The sequence below is a fragment of the Brassica oleracea genome, chromosome C1 (assembly GCF_000695525.1).
Source record: "Brassica oleracea var. oleracea cultivar TO1000 chromosome C1, BOL, whole genome shotgun sequence".
Taxonomy (NCBI): domain Eukaryota; kingdom Viridiplantae; phylum Streptophyta; class Magnoliopsida; order Brassicales; family Brassicaceae; genus Brassica; species Brassica oleracea.
The window spans coordinates 38,575,704-38,598,463 of NC_027748.1; the positions used below are offsets into that span (position 1 = coordinate 38,575,704).

At 36.9% G+C, this 22,760-nt stretch overlaps 3 protein-coding genes across 3 annotated transcripts; 2 read left to right on the top strand and 1 right to left on the bottom strand.

The window, feature by feature from the left end:
* The first annotated feature begins 2,348 nt into the window (after nucleotides 1–2,348).
* On the top strand, nucleotides 2,349–4,496 carry LOC106339614 (pectinesterase-like). Its single transcript, XM_013778463.1, has 2 exons — nucleotides 2,349–3,141; nucleotides 3,820–4,496. The coding sequence occupies exons 1-2, from the start codon at nucleotides 2,349–2,351 to the stop codon at nucleotides 4,494–4,496; spliced, it is 1,470 nt and encodes a 489-aa protein (XP_013633917.1).
* Nucleotides 4,497–11,103: 6,607 nt separating this feature from the next.
* LOC106317236 lies at nucleotides 11,104–11,911 on the top strand. The gene is made up of 3 exons (XM_013755090.1): nucleotides 11,104–11,324; nucleotides 11,406–11,530; nucleotides 11,615–11,911. The coding sequence occupies exons 1-3, from the start codon at nucleotides 11,166–11,168 to the stop codon at nucleotides 11,751–11,753; spliced, it is 423 nt and encodes a 140-aa protein (XP_013610544.1). The 5' UTR covers nucleotides 11,104–11,165; the 3' UTR covers nucleotides 11,754–11,911.
* A 191-nt stretch (nucleotides 11,912–12,102) lies between these two features.
* LOC106317226 (1-phosphatidylinositol-3-phosphate 5-kinase FAB1B) lies at nucleotides 12,103–19,040 on the bottom strand. The gene is made up of 12 exons (XM_013755080.1): nucleotides 18,926–19,040; nucleotides 17,733–18,585; nucleotides 16,863–17,594; nucleotides 16,626–16,779; nucleotides 16,196–16,531; nucleotides 15,297–16,106; nucleotides 14,873–15,204; nucleotides 14,673–14,796; nucleotides 14,475–14,603; nucleotides 12,945–14,402; nucleotides 12,597–12,863; nucleotides 12,103–12,516 (listed from the first exon to the last, which is right to left on the bottom strand). Exons 2-12 carry the CDS (start codon nucleotides 18,329–18,331, stop codon nucleotides 12,190–12,192), a joined length of 5,268 nt encoding a protein of 1,755 aa, XP_013610534.1. The 5' UTR covers nucleotides 18,332–18,585; nucleotides 18,926–19,040; the 3' UTR covers nucleotides 12,103–12,189.
* Nucleotides 19,041–22,760: the final 3,720 nt, after the last annotated feature.

Sequence of the window (22,760 nt, forward strand, 5' to 3'; positions counted from 1 at the left end):
TTAGAGTAAGATCTTTTAATTAAGTTAGTAGTGCTTATAAAAATGTCATGGAAGACTACATGCGTATAAGACTTCAGATAAAATTGGCTCTAACTCAAACTAGAGGAAGCTTGCTTTCGACATAACTGGGGCCTAATTCTCAAAGTATTGTGTGTTGGTTGTGTTCTACTTTGAGTTATAGGTCTCAAGTTCTAAAACAAAACCTACATTATTTGATACTTCTTTTAAAAATGTATATCTTAGGACTTAGGTGGCTCAAAATTTGTCTTTACTTTAGACATCATGTTATCCTGGCGACACTGGACTATTGGAATGGAATATGTGAAACATGAACCTGACCACACTTCCAACAAGTGACTCGATGTGACATAAAATCAATTTGTTTTCCACTTTTAGTAAGGCTCTAGTTTGACTCGTTAAGAAACTTTTATATTTTTGTCCAAAAAAAACTTTTATATTTTAATAATAGTTGTTCAAATATGGAGTTTGGATTTTTAGATTATGAAACGAATGAGAATGGGAAAATATAATTTTGATACACTGAAATGCCCATAGAGAGCAAAAAACATGAATAGTAAGTACTTTACATCAAGAAAATGCAAAATAAAGTTACAAAAAAAGCAAAATAAATACTAATTATTTTGATGAAATTTTATAACATTTGTTTTGGTAAAAGGAATCTGTGCGTTTTATTGCATTATCCACCACAACAACAATAATGCTACAACAACTACAATGATCAACGAAAACACTTCAAATAACCATGCATCTCAAACGAACAATGTGAATCATGGATACAAAGCACATATTAAAAAGGAAAACAATTCTACCTTTACAGATCAAAAGGTTACATGTCAACACCATTGCAAAATTGTGAATGGTTACAAAAAAAGCATCTCCCATTAGATGTATATATTGGTTTTCATTCTTAAGAAATAAAATAATTGAAATAAATCAATTTACGTTCTCGGAAACATATATACCACGTACAATCAATCAACCATAGACTATATTAAGTTTTAAGAAATTGAAATGAATACTAAATCAAAGAAGGTTTTTGATATTAAATAATCCCACGCTTTATGTTGCCTAAGCAAGTATATATATATATATAGAGAGAGAGAGAGAGAGAGAGAGAGATTTTCATGGTGATAGTAATTAAAATGCAATTTTAATAAAAATAACTACCAAATCATTTGTAGGGTTGTATCATGATTTATATACAAAATCTACATATAAATGTATACTGTTTTAAAAAATTTATGTACATTTTTACATATTTGTAAAACTATCAATAAAAATAGATAAGTATGAATGAATTAATAAAAATAGATATACATTTTTAAAAGAAGTATCAAATAAATATGAATGAATTAATAAAAATAGATAAGTATGAATGAATAAATACGTATTGATTAGATTTTACAAACTTAAACAAAACAAAAGCATTTATTAAATTAATAAACAACAAAATAAAAAATTTGTAAACAAGTCTCTCCTTCAGTTTTATATGGAACAATGATGCCCCAAGCGAAGGTTTCTTTTCTTCTCGAGTAGGCACGGCACTGGTTATTGTAATATGTTGATGTCGAATATTTAACGAAGAGAAATCAACTGATTTTGAAATTCTACACGACACTTTTTGAGAGAAAAAATAATAATAATGGAGCATTGTTAAATGTTAAACAATATTGTAATTTTCATATTATATTTTCTATCAAGGCCATAATTTTTTACGAGCATGACATATGTTCACAAAATTCATTTATTTATCCGTTAGCATTAGAGTTTTAATTTCAATAATTTAAAAATAGAAAACATAGATATTTCTAAGCAAAACAAGGCTTTATCTTGTGGTTACAAAGAAGAAGAAAATGCACACTAAGACGATGGAATGATTAATTTACAAACTCGTGTAAGGTTTGTAAGGTTCCCATCAGTAATCACGGGTCATATTATTACTAAAATAATAGAGTATACAAGAGCAAGTGTTAATTGGTCGATTAGATTAAAAAAGTAACATGTATATAAATATTAAAGGGAATGTTATTTATAGTAAGTAAGCTCACTTTGTAATATCTAACAACACTACCATCTTAATGATTTTAAGCATTGCAGTATTCATATTGCTTTTATTAAAACTTTGATAATAATAGAAGACACTTAAGGGTTAAGACAAAGCAGAAACCCACAAAACAGAGACGTTCAAAAAAAATGGCGAGTTAATTAGTGGAGACAAGAAGGCTTCTGGTACTTAGCTGCACCAGAGTTGGCTACTCTTCTTTCTTGGCAGCATGTCTAGCTTACTTGCCTTCCTAATCTGATCTTAACCTTGTTCGACACTAAGAATGGTTCTAGCAGCCTTCATCTTCCTGCTCTTGACTATTGGAGAAGGATCGTTGGAGGCTTCCCCCTTCAGAGCTTCTCTTCTTCAAACAGTCGAAGTACATTCAAAGCTCATAGGTTTACCAACAACCTTGGCATCATCCGATGAATCTGTTAACGTGGGGTTGAAGCTATGCGATGAGATGATCATCGATTCTTTGGATAGTTTGAAGGAGACGGTCCAAAGTCTTCACGGCTTTGGGGAGCTTTTGACAGATACTCAAAAAGACGAGCTACGGGGGAAATTGTCGTATGCTTTAGTCGATCACGACACTTGTTTGGATGCTTTTGAGGAGTTAGATTTCTCAACCTATCGGAGGAACGAAGACGTGATTAAGACACTGAAAGACTCGTTGAGGAAAGGGAGGCAACTAGTGAGCAAATGCTTACGTCTCTTATCCAAAGGCTTATCCAAAGGCTTACCCAAACTAGATGAAAGGAGTTTCCCGTACTGGTTTGGTCCTGAAGACCAGAAGTCTCTTCTAACGTGTCAGTGGATTCCCAATGTCACGGTGGCTAGTGATGGAACAGGAGATTTTCTAACCATCAGTGAGGCCGTGGTGAAAGTTCCCGAAAGTGGGAGCTCGAAATTCGTGATCCACGTCAAGGGAGGTTTCTACCCTGAAAACGTGATCTTGCCGCCAAAGAAGAGCAATGTGGTTATGTTTGGAGATGGGAATACGAAGACCATTGTCTCCGCTAGCTTGAATAGGCTGGACAATCCTCTGTTCACAACGTTTCAGACAGCAACTTTCTGTAAGTCTACAGCTAATTTATGTGTTAGTTCATTTGATCCGTTAACTCCTGTTTTCGGTTTGGTTCCAAAAGCCTTAAATATGTGTTTACGTTAGGTGTTGGTTCATTATATACTCAAGTAATTGTCGTTCGGTTAGGTTTTGTTTTTAGTAATTTTTTAAGTCCTAATTTACTTTAGTGTTGGTTCACTAGATTCCTTTTTACTCAAGTAATTGTTCATTCTGTTAGGTTTTGATTTTAGTCATTTTAAATTCTGATACGTTAGTGTTGGTTCGTTAGATTCCTTCTTACTCAAGTAATTGTTGTCGTTCGGTTAGGTTTTGTTTTTAGTAATTTTGTAAGTCCTAATTTACTTTAGTGTTGGTTCACTAGGTTCCTTTTTACTCAAGTAATTGTTCGTTTTGTTAGGTTTTGATTTTAGTCATTTTAAATTCTGATACGTTAGTGTTGGTTCGTTAGATTCCTTCCTACTCAAGTAATTGTCGTTCGGTTAGGTTTTGTTTTTGTAATCTTTTAAGTCCTGATTTACTTTTAATGTTGGTTTACTAGATTCCTTCTTACTCAAGTAATTGTCGTTCGGTTAGGTTTTGTCATTTTAAACTCTGATCCGTTAGTGTTGGTTCGTTAGATTCCTTCTTAGTCAAGTCCTTTCTTGTGGTTTGGTTGTTACTTTTACAGCGGTTCGTGGAAGAGGTTTTGTGGCAATGGATATGAAGTTCGTCAACACCGCCGGACCGGAAAAGAACCAAGCGGTGGCTTTTCATTCCATGTCTACCTTCTCCGTCATGTACCGGTGCACCTTCGAAGGCTTCCAGGACACGTTGTACGCACACGCCGGCGACCAACTCTATCGAGAATGCGATATCGTCGGAACCGTGGACTTCATCTTCGGCTATTCAGCTGCCATCTTCCAGAGATGTAACATCCTCTCAAGAAAGCCACTTCCGAATCAAATCAATACTATTACGGCGCAGGCTGCCTCGGATCAGTTTGCCAAGTCCGGGTTTGTGATTGTTAACAGCACCATCGGTCCATACCTAGGGGAACATTTCACTACATATCTTGGAAGGCCGTGGAAGCCGTTTGCGACTGTTCTGGTTATGAAGACGTATCTCGGGGACATAGTTGAGCCTAGAGGTTGGATCGCCTGGAATAAGGAAGCACCCCCTACGACGCTGAGGTATGGAGAGTTCAAGAACTCTGGACCGGGTTCGGGTCTGGGAAGCCGTGTAAACTGGACCGGGTATGAACCCAGTATGACGGAAGCAGAGGCGCAAAAGTACTCCGTTGATATCTTCATCAACCAAGATGGTTGGTTGAACCAAACTTGCATCCCTTATGACAGTTATGTATGATCGGTGTTCTAGCTCTGTTATGACTTTTATGTAATGGTTTGAAGTAATAACTAATAATGTATTGTGATCTTGAACTTTCATTGAGAATCATTCTCGGAATCCACCATAACGTGAGGTTACATTGTGATCTCGAGGGATTACACTTAGGACTTAGTTTCTTAGTTCTCTCAGCAAACACTCTTACTAATGTTCACCGATCTCTCCTTTAACCTAAAACATAAACCCTCTTTTATATCCAAACAACAAGAGGTACTTTAGGTTAATCTTGGTGAGCAAGCAGACTGCCTTACTCCTTCAGATCACATCTTTTGTATTTCCTATACTTCTCCCATACTCTGCATCTTCGCATGGGTTTGTCGCCAACTTGTATTTTCCTTTTTAGTCACTCTTTTAATCTTAGAGTCTCATCGATACAAGACTTCTGTCTGGTTTAGAAACTTCTAACCACTTGATACAACTCGCATTGTTGGCATTGCTTAGAGCCACCTAAACCGGAAAGCAGACTGCATATCAAATGAGGCTAAACCTGGTTAAAAGGGATTCAGTGAGCTTATCTTTTGTTTAATTACTTTCTTTAAGATAGTTACAGTCTTACAGAGATTGTCTCAGCTTCTTGAAGTTTGTGATTGTGAAGTTGAAGTTTAAAGAAGAAAAAACTAACGAAGAGATTCTGTAAAATACTTGGTACAGGAGGTTACCGTGTTGAATTTCTCTTGCAAGTAACTATAGTCTCCTTCGGATCCCGACCTAATGGCCTTTTCATTGCCTTGCCAGAATGGTCCTGATGGATCTATGTAGTAGTTAGTACCTGTAGAAGATTGACTTGTTTAACATTGTTGTATACCAAAATTTTAACTTACATCTTACAAGCTGGTAGAAAATGATATAAGCTAGCCGAGTAAGAACTTACAGGCTCGATCCATTTTCATTATGCCCATGAATGAGAAGGGAGACTCTAAAAGGCCGAGACTGCAGAAAGTTGGATCATAAGTATGTATGTTTATGGAAGGTATAATATTAATATAGTAGCTTAGAGATAGAGTATTGGAGACGTTACCTTGATAGCTTCAATATCATACTCAATCTGAAACAGACGGCCTTCGTGGAGTAAAGGTATCGACTCCTCAGTCATACTCCGTCCTTTGGAGACAAAAACACAAAATTTATCAATACAAACCCAAAATTCTCATTTGATCATCAGCTTCATACTCTTAAGTAACAAACAATTTAGGTTAGATGAACACTTGGGCCTTGAAATGGGCTTACACATCTTAACATAGATTGTTTAATCTTTAGAAGAGAAACAACTTTTCAGATGCATAAGTTGTGATTAGTCGATATTTGCAAAATACAACTAGAGAGTTGACAAATTAGACGTGAGAGTTGGCATGTACGTACATGATTGAAGGAACTCGATTGGTTTTTAAGATATGCACTTAGTAATAACTGTCACATCTTTTATAATTTGTGAACGTTTCTTGACTAGTATTGTATGGCATATACTTATTGGTGAATGTCAATGCATAGGAAGGTCCCTGCATGCAACGTTATAGTGCCATGAATATAAGCTCAGTGAGAACGAGGAAGTAAAGATTAAGAAGAAGAGTTCCATTTTGGTTGTTCCCAAGGCTGTCTTGTCTAAAAAGTTCTTTCACATGATAGGAATATAAATTCAGTAGCATAAATGATATACGTTAATTTGAAATAATAATTTGCTTCTTATGGCACATGGTGGGAATTTGAGTCATTATCCGTGGGTCCCGCCCCGTTTGACTCACTGCGGGGAGGGTACGGATCGAGTGATTTAAAAATTTTGATTCGCGAGTGTTTTTATGCGGAGCGGGTGCGGGTCAGCCAAAATTCAACCGCGCGTATCCGCCAACCCGCAAAAATAAAAAAAAATTTAAAAAATTAATTTTTTTAAACAATTTTTTTTAAAAAATATTTAATTTAATTTATAAATAGATGATTATTATTATTTTTAATAAAAAATATTTAAAATATTATATTTCATTATTATTTTTAATAAAAGATATTTAAAATATTAAATTTTATTATTATTTTTAATAAAAATATTTAAATGAATAATTATTAATATTATCCGTGGGTCTAGCGGATTACCCGCGGGTTTAAGCGGGACGGGTGCAGGTTTCATATTTTCTTCTTGCGGATCAAATTTTTTGGATCAAAAAAATCACTCAATCCGCGGGTTGGCGGGTCAAGCGGGGCGGGTTTGACTCGCAACCCAGCTCTAGTTGGCACTAGGTTTCTTTGGCCCACCGGATTTTAATTACCCATGCCTTGTGATTTTAATGATTTTCTTGTTTTTTATTTCTTTCTTTTTTTTCCAAGAAATCATTTGTATAGGATTCAACATTGTAACCTCAAGCTTGAGTAATAAAATTTCCGACGTTTAAAAAAAAAAACTTTTTCCACTTCATTTATGATATTAACATTTCTAGCAAAAAAAATTTATAATTGCTAATCTCGGTTGTGTTTCGAAAAAAAATTGTTAATTTTGGTAATCATAATATAATATTCTTTCCATTTCGATTTAATTATTGTTGTAGAGAAAAAAATTTGTTTCAAAATACGTGTCGTTTTAGAATTTTAATGCAAAATTGATGTTAGGAGTTTTCAAGTCTCCTAAGACAAATGATGTAGTATAAAAGATTATCGAACCAATTCTAAGGGATTCAAAGCACCGAGAATGCAAGTACGTACTTAATCTAAGTGCAACCGATAATTTGGGTGGTTTTAAACTAATACTAATAATAGAAAGCAATAACAGAACAATAAAAAAATAAAAGAAGTGACTTTCTTTGGTTATGATAAAAGAGAACTCATTGGTATAGGAATTAGACCTTGGGTGATCAAGTTTCGAACTAAAGATGGCAAATGATCAATCAAAATATCAACCTTAAGTTTAGACACAATCTTAAACAAACTCTATGTCTAGATAAATGTTCATTTACTAACATATTTCAAACATCAAATGTCTTTGGCTGAATAATATGAAAACAATCATTACTAACAAGTCTATTGGCTATCTTAACACCTTTAACAACAAATGTCTTTGGTAAAGTAGGTTAAAAGCTTAGGAGAGTTTTCTCCGACATTTCATCAAACACATTGTGGGTGGGAAATGCCTAAAGATCAACTTTTGAGAGGCCAACTCAGAAGATGCATTATGAATATTCTACTAGCAAGGAATAAGAAGGATCTACACTATAACATACTAAATCTAGCCTAATCACCCTTAATCTCCCTAACCCATGAATTCAACAGTGGATTACTCACTACTCTTCATGAGGATTTCAGATTAATCATGTAGAATGTAGAGAAATACAGATAATAGATTAGAAATCAACCGGATAACATATGATCAAATGAATCAAAGAGATGAACTTTTTCAAGAGGTTTTTGGTGGTTTTCTCAAAGATAAAAGATAATCTCCTCATTTTCTTACAAAAAGTACTTAACTTAGGTTTAGAAAGTGTAAAGCGTCAAGACAAATGACCAAAAGGTCCCTAGAAAATCATAAGTTTCGACTAAGTAAATGACGCGCAGAGACTTCGTGGTGTCGCTCCGGGAAGTCGCTCTGAGAGGTCACTCCAGGCCTATTTTTTTTTGCCTCCAAAGTGATGAAAAGGCGAGTGACGTAGGTGGGTCGCTCTGGAGGTCGCTCTGGGTTGGGAGCTACCTTATGGTGTCGCTCTGGAAGGTCACTCTGCGATGCTCGACCAGGATGGATATGCCTTTAGTAAATTGATCATAACTCCTTCATTACATCTCCAAATGACTTGAACCCACTTCCACTAGAAAGCTAACTCAATTTGCTGTGTTTTCACAAAATCTTAGAATTAGAAGATTTCTCTAAGGCCTCCATCCATGCTCATCTTTCACCCCTTTTTAGATCACAATGCTCCCAAACATCTCAAATCACTCCATGACACACTCCAACACCTAATAAGGACAATGAATGCAATATGGACTCTAAAAATGTCTAATTTTTAATCTATATGATCAAAATGTACAAGAATTAATGGCTAAAATCATGTAATTATACAAGATATAAAAATTCATTAATAAGATTATCCACTTTATTTATCTATTGGTTGAAATATGACTAGATATATAGGTAATTGTGTTTTTGTTTTGAAAATATACAAAATTATATGTTTTCTTAATATGTGTGCATGAACCTAAAACGACAAATAAAATGAAACTGAGTGAATAGATATTAATAACAAACATAATAACTATCCATATGAAAAGATTTATATTCATAACTTTAAATACAAAATTGTTGCTCCATGGGCCCGCTCATTCATAGAGTTTTCACTCGTAGTGGTGGTAGTCAGTGTTTTGAAACCCGACCCGGATCTCCTGTTGAACCGGTAAATCCGGTGACCTAGAAAAAATTCGGTTTAGATTTTGTGAAAAATCTAATATTTAGAAACCCTCAAAAACCCGCAAAGACCTAATAAAACCCGCAAAAACCCACTAAAACCCGGAACCCGATACCGATTGAACAACCGGTTGAACCAATAAATAACTTTTACCTTTTTTTTTAGTTTTTAGATTATGTTTTATATTCTAAATTTTCAATTAAAAAGTTAGGTACTGAAAAAAAAAGTTAAGTTTTTTCTTTTTAGTTTTATATTTGTTATTTTTATATTTAGATAAAGATTTCACTATACCACCTGAAGAAAATGAAGTGAACGATGGTAGAGAGAATCAAAATTAGTTGATGTGATTTGGTGTTAGTTTATTTCCGTTATTGACAATTTATTACAATGATTTTTTTACTTTTGGTTTATTTTGAATTTGAAATTTAATTTATTATTCACATTAGACATTTAAATATTTAAGAATTTTATATCTTGGTTTTTTTAGATGTCATAATTCTTACATTGTTACAAAAAATTTAATATTTTCTAAATGTTTTCTTAAAATATAATTTTATGTTTTAAAAAACATTTATAAAATATTAAATTTTAGTTTTTATATATTTATTTTCATAGCTAGTATATTATTATATAATAAAATTAATTCATTTATTAACTTGCGGTCGATCCAGTGATCCATCGATCCGGTAAGTCATCAGGTTCAGTGTGCGGATCGGGGTTAAAAACATGGGTGGTAGTTGGTTTCTACGTTCTAGTACTTCACCATCATAATATAATTAAATTAAGAAGATAATATAAATAAGTATTGTATCAAATTTTATAATCATATAGTTGCTTTTATTAAATTTAGAGATCGTACGATATCGATAAGTTAGGCCACCACTACACGATGATTTAACTGGACGATGGTCTAGAAAACTGATATATGAGAATAACTTTAGTAACGTATATCACCTCCCAACCTCCTGAAATAGAGACCACAAGTATTAGTTATAAATTTTAATATAAAGTTTATATACTAAGTACAGAATAATCAAGTAGCATTAATTTTCTTTTTTAGTTATAAGCAATTCTGGAAGTTTTCTCCAACGATTTGTGACCTACCTTGACAGATATGATTCATTCCATCATTTAGAGTTTTAATGTATGCTTTTTTGGTTATGAGTGGCCAGTTGTTGATGACTCGGAAACTAATGAAACATTTGTAGTTTTCTATAAGAAAACAAAATAAAGATTCATATAAGTTTATTTAATTTGAAAGAGGAATATTCGTTTTCATGTATAATTTTGTATTACTAATTAATTAAACAAGCGAGATAACATTACTATAGGACATACCTTACTGACGTTGGAAAGAGACGACTTTTTCCGAGCAACTATACGACGATGTCTCCATGTGTAGCCTACAAGTAATCACTCCTCTAATCACATCATTAACTATACACCAATTATTGACATTTTGAAATAACCAAAAACTTACATTTCATTAGGATGGACACGTGCCAAAGTTTAATTAACTAAGAAATAATTCGTCATTGGGCGGCAGATAATAAACCACTAATTTATATATATAATGTACTGCATTTAATCTGCATTGTACTGTATTTTCGTTCAAAGCTTATAACTAAGAAATATTTAATTAAACTAGTTATTTTTGTCAACAACTTAAACTAATTTTATGTTGTATTTTATTAGTCTCAGTAAGCGAGTAAAAAATCCAAATACTATTACAAAAATATACTAAGTTGTCATCTCACGATGAAATTTGTGAAAGCATTTTATGTACTGCACATATCAACCTACATAAGCGACATATTAAATATATTTTTTAAAACAACACCAATATATTCATAGTCATACCCCACTGAGTAGACACTTATGTATTGCACATAATTCAACGATTACAGGAAAAATCGACTGGCCAACGTTTCATTAGATGATAAGTAAGAAGAAAAACGAACCATTATTAAAAGAAAGAATAACTTTACAATTTAGTAATTTACTCATAATATGAGAGTCATGACCCCACGACATAGACATTATGAACATGTTAATAAGATGACCACTCTTATCGGCCATTATAATATTTCCATCTTGTGACTATTTACATTATAAAATATTAAACTAAGATTCAACCAATCATTAAACTAAGACATTATCTTTAGTTAAGTTCTTGGGACCTATAAACCAAACATTTTGTCCCAAAAAGAAGAGCAGATCAAATTTCATCTGAAAAAAAAACACAGAGAGAGAGGTTATGGCATATTCAACTAAACTTTATCTTCCTCTTCAAACACAATGTTTTGTTTCAAAGACAGTAAGATCAAAGACTTTGATGCTTCAACAGAGTCACGTTCAAGTTAAAGTCAAGCAAGTCACAGTTCCTCAACCAATAAGATACTCCACCAAGAACACTGTAAGATCCTTTCTTCTTGTTGTCTAGAAACGGGACTTGATTTTCTTGAGAATCTAATTGGTTTCGTGTGTTTGTAAACAGGTATATGAAGATCCAGTGCAAGGGATCATTTGTTACACTGATGATAACGGAGAGGTTATATGTGAAGGGTATGATGAAGGTCCTCGTTGTCCCCCAGAGAGTCCAATAGTAACTTCTTTCTCAAGGTAATGATAACTTCCTAATTCATAATCATCAGATCGATCCTGTTTCAATGTTTTTAGTTACCGAGATTGGTTTATAAAAAACAGAGAGGTGGAGGTTCTTGATCTTTTGCAAAGAAGTTATCAGGAACTGAGAGTTGCACAGAAGGGTGATGGTCAAAGACAGGAAGCTGCTTCACAACAAGAGTTAAAAATGATCAAATGGAGCAGCTTTGACTTGCTCTAAACTCTCTCTTAAAAATCAAAATATGTTCTATCTTCAAAAAGGCCTCTTGAATAAGAATGTGTAGATAAGGCTGTGAAAGAAGCAGCCATTTGCTTCTTTCTTGTTTCTCTTTTGTAAGAACACAAACATGAATATATGTCCAGATTTTGGTTTCATTGTCTTCTCAACTATTAGAAAAGAATCTCATATACACAAGAAAAACTGTAGTTTTTGTACAGATAGGATACTAACTGAAATCATCTCACATCTTTCTAATGAATCATTCAGACAATCATCTAAAACTCTACCTGAACGACACATAATCTAAAAGATGCAAACAAAATCCATATCCAAGAGAAGAGAAGAATCATAACCAAAGAATAGTGTTCCCATATGCACAAAACCAATTTCTAGACCACAAAAAAAAAACTGGACATCTTGAGGATTCATAAATATATCACTCTGCTTGCGTACCGGTTTGAGAGGTTTCTTCTGGTTGATCAGACCTGGAGTTATTAGCAATGACATCAGGGGGAGACCACTGATCAGGAACCATGAGGAAGTAAGTCGTCATTGCCTTTCTGAATCTTCTCTTGTATTGCTTTGGCGAGATTACTGTTGGTGCTTCATTCTTGGGGCCTCCTAAGATTCCTGTAAACTTCACCCAAGACTCTAGATGTTTGTCCCATGTGTACTGCCTTAAGAAATCGATGATCCCGAGAACTAGCTCGTTTTTTTCTTCATCCACGCCTACTAGCAACGAGTAATCCATCACATCACCCAACTGAAAACACAACACAATCAAGATACATACGTTTATAAAATTTACAAAGAGTAAATGATTTGCATGAGAGTAAAACTCACTGCAAGAAAGGCGGTATCGTTCCAGACAGCTCTTTCCAACAACCGTTTTGCTTTGTTACCGACAAAAATGGGAGAAGTCGGCATAGCTTCAATCAAGTTCTGATCCAGCAAGACTTTGTTGCTCCCACTAGAGTCAGGATTGTATCGCGCCCGGGAAGATCCTTTGAGGTCATAAAGCCGCTTCACAGTTCTTCCAAAGAGAAGATTCTCCATTATCAGAACATCCATCTTTGTTTCTTTCCCACTCTTAAGTTGCTTGGTCGCGACCTATTAACACAAATACATGCTCTCATCACAAGTGAGTCAAACATGACCAGCAAAAATCTCTCAACTTAGCAGTTAAAGTACCTGATAGATTCCCAATATTTTTGCCAGGCAAGTTGGGCTTTTCGTGCTGATAGACTCAGATAAGTATTTGAAGTAAGCAGGTGCAAATTTGATGAACGATTCCAGTTCTGTCTTGGTGACTTGCTTGATGATGAAACGATCGTCCAGGGTTTTAGCAAAGAAGACATTGCTCTTTCCACCTTGAGCTCCCCATTTTTTACACCGGCTAAGAGACCTTATGAACTCAAGTTCCGAAGGGACACATATACCTCGCAACGCCTCAAACCGTTTAGCATAGTAACAAGTAACCGTGTACTTCACTTTCCCAAGAGTGCCGTCTTCTCCATATGAGACTCGAGCATTGAAAGCTTTTGTATATGAAAGTGGGTCAAGACGCAGAGATGAGGACATTGAAAGTATACTCTCATCCACTGAACTATTGCTTCTGCTAGGATCAAAAATGGTGTCATCAACTGGGCGAGGGATATTCAGTTCAGAAGGAAATGAAACTAGAGATTCCCCTTCAACAGAAATTTGGCGTTGATATTCGGGCGTCATCAAGGCATATGCGATCATACTTGTGGGCTCATCATCATACACCGGAACAACAACATCATTCATGCCTACAGGTAGAAGTAGCCTTGGTCCACCTTGAAGCTCTGCCTCTCTAAATGATGAAATATAGAGAGGTCTGTGCTCGCCAAATGTATCGAGCTTCTGAGAGCTAAGCAGAAAATTCTTGTTGATGGAACGGTAGAAACTGAGGAATGGCATACCTAACCAGCTTACAGAATCTTCTGAGTTCTCATAACTTTTACTCGGTAAAGCAGGTGAAACTGGATAGGCTGCTACCTTGGATTCCTTTTGCTGTTCTGAGAGATCTATTGGCTTTAACCCCTCTGAGATTGACATGGAGGAAGGAGGAAGCAAGATCTTATTATTTGTTGGAATCTCCTCTGATGTTTGACGTTCGCCTATCCATGCCGCATCAAGAGTGGCTGAAAGATTCTTCATCACTAAATGGCCATCAGACTGTGTCCTGCGAACATCGAGTTTATTTTCCACAGGATCAGAAGTATCAGGTAAGGTATTGCTGGGAGAAACTTCTCCCATATCTTCCTTTTCCTGAATCAAATCTAAAGTTGTGTCAGCTTCCTTCTGAACCTTATTTAACGAGCCAGTGTCACCAGTAGAACCACCATCAGGATTCGGATCAACCTCTGAGCCAGCAAGAAGAGAGTTTGTCCCAGCATTCATCTCAGGGAGCGTCTGGCTCTTAGCCAAGGGTGGTTTCTCATTTTCTTCTCGCTTTGTGTCATCACTACTCTCAAGCTTCTGTAAATTTGATGCATTAATCAAGCGATGATCCCACATATAAGACTGAAATATCAGCTGTCTGCGAAGCCGGTATAGCTCAAGAATTTCCACACGAGGTTGGCCTTCCTTCACCTCCCTCTGCAACATACTTTGCATATTCTCCTGGAAGAAACGTAAGAACAATTTATCTTGCACCGCTGAATCTACTCGTCAACATAGAACATAACTTTTTACCTCAAATTCTGCTTTCTCTCTTTGCAGCAGTTCTTCGAGTTCACCAATTCGACGGTTAGAACCTTTCACTGCAATTTGACTAATAGCATTTAATACTTCAGAAAACAGAAGCTCTGCTCTCTCTGCCACCTGCTTGATAAAAAAGAAAGAGAATCAGTAAAAAATCAACTGCATCCAAGAAAATCACAGATGTTTAACCTTATCTATCTCTCTCTGTATCCAGTCCTGATTATCATAGTTGAAACTAAGAACTGATGGTGGAAGGTAGACCGAATGAACATCTATAGTAGCGTATCGGAAGCAAGCAACCATGTTCCCAAATCTGCATGAGCACAACTTGTTAGAGCAAAGGAAAAAATAACACATATTTTTTAATAAGACATGTAAGAAAAAAGTACCCATAGAAGCGAAGACAGTCTCTATGGAGAGAATGGCCACAACATGCTACTCTACTGGCAGCTGCGTGATTTGAGAAACTGAGCTCCAGAAATTTCCCAAACGACAATCCCCAGGCTGCATCAGACATCACCACTCGTAGAGTTGCTGGAGGAAAGCCATTAGGTCGGGGGCATCTCAGACATCTATGCCACATCCAGATCTTCCCCTCCTTTTCACCAGCTAAGAGATAATCTTGGAGCTTTTTCACAGATATAGTAAGGCTGCCTTGTCGATGAGTGTAACAGTGAACGTGAGCTTCTGATGGCATCTCACATGAACGACACCTGTAACCCTGCGATTTTGAGCATTTATTTGGGTTACCAAATTATTCTGTAAGCTGTAATAGAGAAGTCACGTCAATATATAAGAGAAAGCAAAACTTACCTGATCGAACAAATGATCTCTTAAGAACCGCCCCAATGGTTTATCAAAACTACCATAGTATTTTATCCGGAAGAGATGAGACCTCTCACACACAGTTCCTTTCCACACTGATCGGGACGATAGAGAAACCAAAATGCTCTGGTGATCAGAGGGTGACGGAGGAAATTCCTCTTTTTGAGATTGTGGTTCCTTTGAATTCTCACTGTTTTGTTGTTGGATGGTTGTAAGGTCTGAACCATTGTCCTGGTGCTCTACTATAACGCTCGTACTACTTTGAGAAGTCTTCCGCACAGAGCCTTCAGACAATATGTCTGCTGGTGTGTCTGCCAGTGCAGATCTTTCAGACAAATTTGAGTTTCTTCCCTCAATCACACGGTCAGGCAAAGTCAATGAAACATTACAGCGGGAAAATATGAAACCAGGATTTGTTTCTCTAGCCTGCCAGCCTGAACCATTGGGTATCAAAGGATTTATATCCTTCTGGATTGATAGATTGGCAGTGGTTAAAAGCAACTCTGATGCTGGGACACTGTTTGCTCGTTGTGGTTCGAAACCAGATACCAATGTTGGAGATTTATCATGTATGGAAGAGACAGTGAAACCTGGCACAGTAGAAATGGAACGTTCAATACTTGTAGATTTATCTGGAAGAGCTACCGTAATGGGGGAGTTCAAGGGGAGTTCTGGTGAGGCTCCTTCGTCAGCAAGAAACGATGTCTCGAGTGCCAAATGATAAGCTGCAAAAACTCCATATCGGACCACATGCTTCACTTTTTTCAACTCTTCCTCATTAGCACCCCTAAGCAAAATCTGAAGAAGAAAGGACACAAAAAGCAATAAGTAATGCTATGAAGCAATAAGATCTGCATTTTATAATTCTAATGGCTAAGAGTGCTTACTGTAAAGCCTAATGGCCTTGGACAACCCTCAAAATACATCAAAGTCTTCACTGCTTTCTTTCCAACTTGACCATGTTCTTCAAGAAACCTATCCACCCGAAAATTCTCACAGTAACCCAGCTTTTGAGAGGAGAGGTGGTCTACTGAAGGAATGATCTGAGCACCAGTGCAGCGAGCAATGCGGTCTAAAAGTGGCCTCTTAATGTTTAGAACAAGAGATATGTCTTTTGCTAGAAGATACTCTTGCGCAAATCGAGAAACTGATTTTTCGACTAGTAGAATATTTGGACGTTCAGCGTGAATCTTTGCAACAGCCATCTTTAGATGCTCCTTTTCCTGAAAACAAAAATTAATGCAAAAAATAAAAGAATTTAGGCATATATAAGCAAATCCCATTGCAACAAATATGGAGGCTGCACTCAAATTTCACCTGTTGCAGCAAAGTATCAAAACTCGAGAACTGGTTTGAGACCCTTTGATACTCAAGCGCACCGCCTAGAATCAATAGTCGAGCTTTCTCAATCTTTGCTTTCATTCTCCTATGAGCCACATTTTTCTTGCAAACAACTCCCTTAACCACCATGCTGTAATGTAATATATGGATTACTAAAAGATGAAACTTCACAAGCACCAGTATTTTGGGATTAAGATTTGTTTCTTCTGTTACCTATCATGTCGGAACCCGGAAGCTAAGCACTTCACTTTGACATAGCCACCAGGATCCATTCCTCCACTTTTGCTCATATCAGGCTTCAGTAAGTTAGCCGCCTCCCAAGAAAGGGAGGTGATAATCTCTAACCAGCCCTCTTTGCCCTCTTCATCGCTCACAGGGAGGTTGTCGACTTGCAAAAGCTGCGCAAGCAAAGCTCTAAAGTGCCCATCAACCACATTCTTCATAGTCTTCTTGTGCTCTTTACTTGTTCGATCCTCGCTACGGAACTCTCCACTTCCAAAGCTAGTGGAAGGTCGTAAGTATCCCCACGCACCTGAGGCATCTCCCTCGTTATCTTCCTCGTCAAACAAAGAGCTTTCTCTCTCATCTTCTTCGTTTTCTGGATCAGGTGGAACCCACAAAAGTCCATTGTTCTCGAAATCCACCAGCTCTGCCACTTGATCATCCGATATATCTGGCGGAGAAGGTGCTTCACTTTCTTCACGACCATCATTCTCATCTTTTTTCTGGAACTGCTCTGATCCTTCCCCAATTACAGATTCAAGACACTGATGAATGAGCGGAGAGCCGCTTACACTTTTCTGGTCAGCGGTTTCGAAACTCAGATGCTTACAGGGGTTCATCTCCTCATATTCCATTGGGCCATAGTATTTATTAGCTTGAGGAGAATGACTCGTCTCAGTATCAGTCTGGTATGCACAATACTCGTCATACTCATCATCACTCCTGATGCATAAAGGAAGCAAAAGATATTAAGTTACCCAAACACGATTGCCACATGGCTTACCCTAGAGGTTGTTTGCAGAGTCTAATAAGCTTCACATGTACCTACGAGATCAAAGAGAACTCAAAGAAAGAGAGTACCTATTTAAACCAAAGCGAGATGGATCTTCCACATCTGTGGCTATGAAACTATTACTCCTTGAAGTCTCTTTGCCTTGCTCTTTAGAAGCCACTCCGTGCAAACTGACATCAGAACCACGTTTAACCCTTTGATAAGGACCAACTAAACCTGGCATCGAGCCAAGAGTACTACTATTGGTAGTTGTAATAGTCTTTGAGCTAAGAAGACTTGTCTCAGAAGACGAACTACTAATCCCCGGAATATTCGAAAGATGCGTTCCACCATCACCTAGCTCCCATTGGCTGAAACAATAATTACAAACACGGATCCTCTCCCACTCCTCACGGGGAGCTCTCAAGTCGCTGGTAGCCAAAGGTATCGAGTTCGCAGTACATTTCCCACAGAAGACTCTCCCACAAAGACGGCAATGGTGCCTACGGTTGATAAGGGTGAACTGACAATCACACTCATAACACACACGACAGCTCTGATCAGGCATCCAAAAATCTCTGGAGACAGTAGCTGGCTCGGATCGCCAGGGGAGCCATGATTTTAGCAGACCCACAATCTCACAGAGTGTCCTATTACAATCCCCTTTATTACAATCCCCTTTATCCATCTAAAAACCTCCAAACCTTCATGCTATGACTGTCATGGAAGTCTAGAATCCAAAAATCAACACCTAAGAGATGCAAACCCTAGTCTCCAACTCCTTGAGTCACTCTCTAATAACCACCAATCAGATGAGTCGCATCAGCGTGTTTATCAGATGTCAGATTCATCTTTGGGCACACCCATGTTGATACTAATGGTCTTTCATTCTTTAAAGGCTGATCAGAGCAGGAAAGTTTCAACCTTTAACTTAACCTCTCACTGAACAAAACATAAAAATTCAAAATCAAACGTTAAAACGCTTGAAAGGGTTGTTTCATCATGAATGTGTGAATAAAGTGTGTATCCCACAAACTATCACACGAAATCAATCAGAAACAACAAAAAAAAAAAATCAAAACTTTGGGGGGAGATCAGAGAATCGTTTTTTGGGTATTTCACGAACCTAATAATATGAAATAAAAATCTACCAAAACCTAATAATTAAGTTTCAAATTTTCGAAATATGCACATCGAAAATCGAAATCCTTGGAACTAATCGAGAAATCTTTGAAGGTTTGTAACCTAAAACCCTAATTTGAATTTGATCGCATCGAGATACCTTGTCGAATCACCAGAAGATTCTTCGTCTTCTACTCGAGAGGGATTTTCCCTCCTTGAATTCAGGTTTTTTGAATTTTTTATTTTTTTAATCCGAATTTTGGAGCTTATTGACTGATATATTCATGTTTTTTTTTTCTGTGGCAGGGAAAAAGCGATCAATGATGATCCGCGTTTCACAGTTTAACCATACACCTTCACGTAGCTGATCTAAGAAATACTACTCTCTCCCTTTCACAAAGTAAGTAGTTTAGACTAAAAACACTAATATTAAAAAAGTTGGTACTTTAAGAAAAATAATATTTAATTAATTAGTTCAACCAATTATAAAAAAACGATATTATTTAATTGGTTATACTATATCCAATAAATATAAAAATTATCTAGATATTTGAAAACTATTTACATTTTGAAACAAAATTTTTTTTTTAAACTATTTACAATAAGGAACCGATGGAGTATTAAGAAGGATCTGACCAATAACATTGTTTTCTTTTTCTTTTCGTAATGTACTAGCAAAACCAATCCAGAAAAAAAAATTATATTTTTAAAAAGCTTTAGATGTTATTGATATGTAATATTTGAAACCATTAAAGTACTTTGAGAAAAATCCATTAACATGTAAATCCCAAAAACAAAGATAGCTAATTTTCTCGTATTTAAGCATGTTCTAGTAAATCTAGTTAATTAGAGTATACATTTTTTTGTGCACCAAATACTTTCATTAATAGATCTATGTAGAGTCACTATGTAAATAAAATCTTGTTTAAATGCTAAGAAAAAGTTCAAGGTACCATAGAGAAACGAACTCAACTTTTGTGGGTTCATTCATGCCACTATATAACCAACAGAGCCGCAGATGATTACTGAACCTAGCCTACAAATCAAGTTTTTAGTATTTTACTGGTGTCAACTTATCCTATTAGCCTTCAAGTGGGTCTGCCACCGTCTAAGCGATTACCATACTAAAAGCAACATCGTACAAACCACGATTTGCGAACCAATAAATTAAAGCCCCGACATAAAGTTTAAGGGAATGCAAAGATAGAGACACAAATTTGATAAAGTTTGATAAAAAAAAATTGCAAGATATGAAGTTGCCACTTACGACCAAATCTAAAAAAGACTCAAACTGCACTTCAAATTTTTCAAATAACAAACGATTACTCACTTTAACGTGTGACGTCGAAGCATCATCCATAACCTCGACCCTCATTTCGAAATGAGGGTCGCTGTATCTACCGGCCCCAAATAGACCTTCACACAAGATAGCAGACGACTATGACTTTTGTATTTTTTCCCCGGTTTTGATTTCCAGGAGAGTGTCACCTCTTACACAGAGGGATGTTGGTGGAATGATTCTCTTCTTTGAGGACGATGCGGAGAAAGATCTCTCTCGGCCCAGACGAGAGGAAGTTTGTATAAACTTTTCCATATTGGTTAAGTTTAAAGGGCTGGATGCGGCAAGCTTTTGAATTCTCGACTTATGAAAAAATGAGGTGCTTAAGCTTGTGGATGTAGTAGCAATCAATGGGTGTTGGATGATCATTACCGTACCGGAGGTGGTGGGGATGACATGGAAGAAAACACTGCAACATGTAGTCTTTTAGCATCGCAATAGGTTCACAGGACCAGATACATCGGCTATCTTGAGTGAGATCCGAGAGAAGCAGCAGAATTAGGCGCTGGATTTGCAGATTAATCATTGGAGACTTCATCTTTCTACATTGGCTATACCTTAATCCAACTGTTAATAGCTTGAGACCATCAATATACTTCTTCAGATTCTCGTCCCACATCTGGTAGTTTCCTTCGTTGAATACGTAAATATTTCTATTTGGTATTATTTTGTGCAAGAAGGAAACCATAATCAGTGAGAAACGATAAAACCCTTTGCAAGAACTCGAGGCCGTCGAAGAAATCAAACATGACTCAGTACAAGTGTGTGAGTGTCCTAAAACAATTTCTTGCATTAATATCTTGGCTCTAGACGCTAGAGACTCAACCGTCATTGTTTTTTTTTCGAACTTTACAACCGTCATTGTTGAAGAAGAGATGATGAGAAGTTTCCTCGGTGGCACTGGCAAAGATAGTCTGATTACGGTTTGTACAGCGTTATGGCCTTACTAAGATTTTACAAAAAAGACATTTGCTATTGTCATTGTATCTCGATATTATAACGCATTAGTCCTCCAATACGTACGTCATTTCCTCTGTTTTGATGGAATCACATGCGCAGGCTTATGGGGGTGTGGTGGTTTCTGCATCCTCTCTTGCTCATAAACAATCCTCTTAGTCTTGTCCGAGAACAGAGTCTGTTCAACAGACACCATGCTTCTAAAACCAGCTTAAGCGCCAGTAAACTTGTTATAATCAGGATGAAAAAAAAAGAGCTAACTTCTTCACAGCTTCGTTGTTTGAACCGAAATTGGTGCTGTGCAGAAGATAGATAGATTTCGATGGTGGGGTTAGGAGAGGTCTTCATGCTGAGCTTGAACTGGATGGATGGAGAGTAAGAGAGGATAAAAAGGGGTTAAATGATTATGGCTGGACCCGGTGAAGGGATGCCTACGTACCCCAAATGGGGATCAAACCAATCGTAGTTCTACAACGATGGGATCACAAGTGCTTAGATGAAAGCATGTGGAGAGATGTTTCTCTCTCTAGAAATAGAGAAAGGGTGGAAAAGTGGCCAAAAGGATCCTCCTCAAAGGAAGAGTGAGTCCTTATTTATAGAAGGAAGAGGTCTAGGGTTTCCTAGTCACTTCCTTCTAAATGGACTGAGCTCATTATCTTATAGGCCTTGTTGGGGGCAAAGCCCATGTCCAACAGTAAGCCCCCCCCAGTTCGTTGAGAGAGATGAAATTGATCTCTATGAATTTTACGAAGAGGGTTTATAAGAAAATGGACTCAGTGCTTTTATATTTGACGACCCAAGCGAGTAGTACATTTACTAGGCGAGTTGACTGTGAAACTCATGCCTAGGGCGCGAGTTGTACTCTTGCTAGGAGTGTTTACCATGAAATCATCCCTAGAAGCAGTAACTCGGCCGGTAACTCGTGCCTGAGCGAAGGAGAGTAGATGTACTCTTACTAGGCGAGTTGAGTGTAAACTCGTGTCTGGAGAAAGACAAGTTTACTAAACTCGTGCCTAGATAGAGGCGAGTGGTACTTTTACTAGGCGAGTTGGCTAGTGAACTCATGCCTAGGACGCGAATTGTACTCTCGCTAGGGGAGTTTACTATGAACTCATCCCTAGAAGCAGTAACTCGGCCAGTAACTCATGCCCAAAAAGGAGAGAGAGTAGTTGTACTCTTGCTAGGCGAGTTGAGTGTAAACTGTGCTTGGAGAAAGACAAGTTTACTAAACTCGTGCCTAGACAGAGGCAAGTAGTACTTTTACTAGGCGAGTTGGCTAGTGAACTTATGCCTAGGACGCGAGTTGTACTCTCGCTAGGGGAGTTTACTACGAACTCGTCCCTAGAAACAGTAACTCGGTTAGTAACTTATGCCCGAAAAGAGATTTTTCCGACATAATGCCTAGGAGCCGTAGATCAGCGAGTAACTCATGCCTAGTGAAGCTGAGTTTACCAAACTCATGCCTAGTGAAAGACGAGTTGAATGTAAACTTGTGCCCGATACAAAGCGAATTAAACATAAACTCATATCTACTAAAAGGTGAGTTGAGTGTAAACCCATGTCTAGTAAAAAACTGGTTTACTAAACTTATTCCTAGTGATAGATGAGTTTATGTCATGCCTAGTAAAAGGCAAATTTATTGTAAACTCACGCCAAAAATAGGACTAAGTTAAACTTGTGCCTCGACGTACATACCCAG

What these genes read in the sequence shown, in the direction of transcription:
- LOC106339614 (XM_013778463.1), top strand. Translation starts at nt 2,349, where the DNA reads ATGGTTCTAGCAGCCTTCATCTTCCTGCTCTTGACTATTGGAGAAGGA. An exon ending in GTTTCAGACAGCAACTTTCT is followed by an intron (nt 3,142 to 3,819) that starts GTAAGTCTACAG and finishes TTACTTTTACAG; the next exon opens with CGGTTCGTGGAAGAGGTTTT.
- LOC106317236 (XM_013755090.1), top strand. Translation starts at nt 11,166, where the DNA reads ATGGCATATTCAACTAAACTTTATCTTCCTCTTCAAACACAATGTTTT. An exon ending in GATACTCCACCAAGAACACT is followed by an intron (nt 11,325 to 11,405) that starts GTAAGATCCTTT and finishes GTTTGTAAACAG; the next exon opens with GTATATGAAGATCCAGTGCA. An exon ending in ATAGTAACTTCTTTCTCAAG is followed by an intron (nt 11,531 to 11,614) that starts GTAATGATAACT and finishes TATAAAAAACAG; the next exon opens with AGAGGTGGAGGTTCTTGATC.
- LOC106317226 (XM_013755080.1), bottom strand. Translation starts at nt 18,331, where the DNA reads ATGGATAAAGGGGATTGTAATAAAGGGGATTGTAATAGGACACTCTGT. An exon ending in CAAGGCCATTAGGCTTTACA is followed by an intron (nt 16,107 to 16,195) that starts GTAAGCACTCTT and finishes TTTCTTCTTCAG; the next exon opens with ATTTTGCTTAGGGGTGCTAA. An exon ending in TACAGAGAGAGATAGATAAG is followed by an intron (nt 14,604 to 14,672) that starts GTTAAACATCTG and finishes TTTATCAAGCAG; the next exon opens with GTGGCAGAGAGAGCAGAGCT.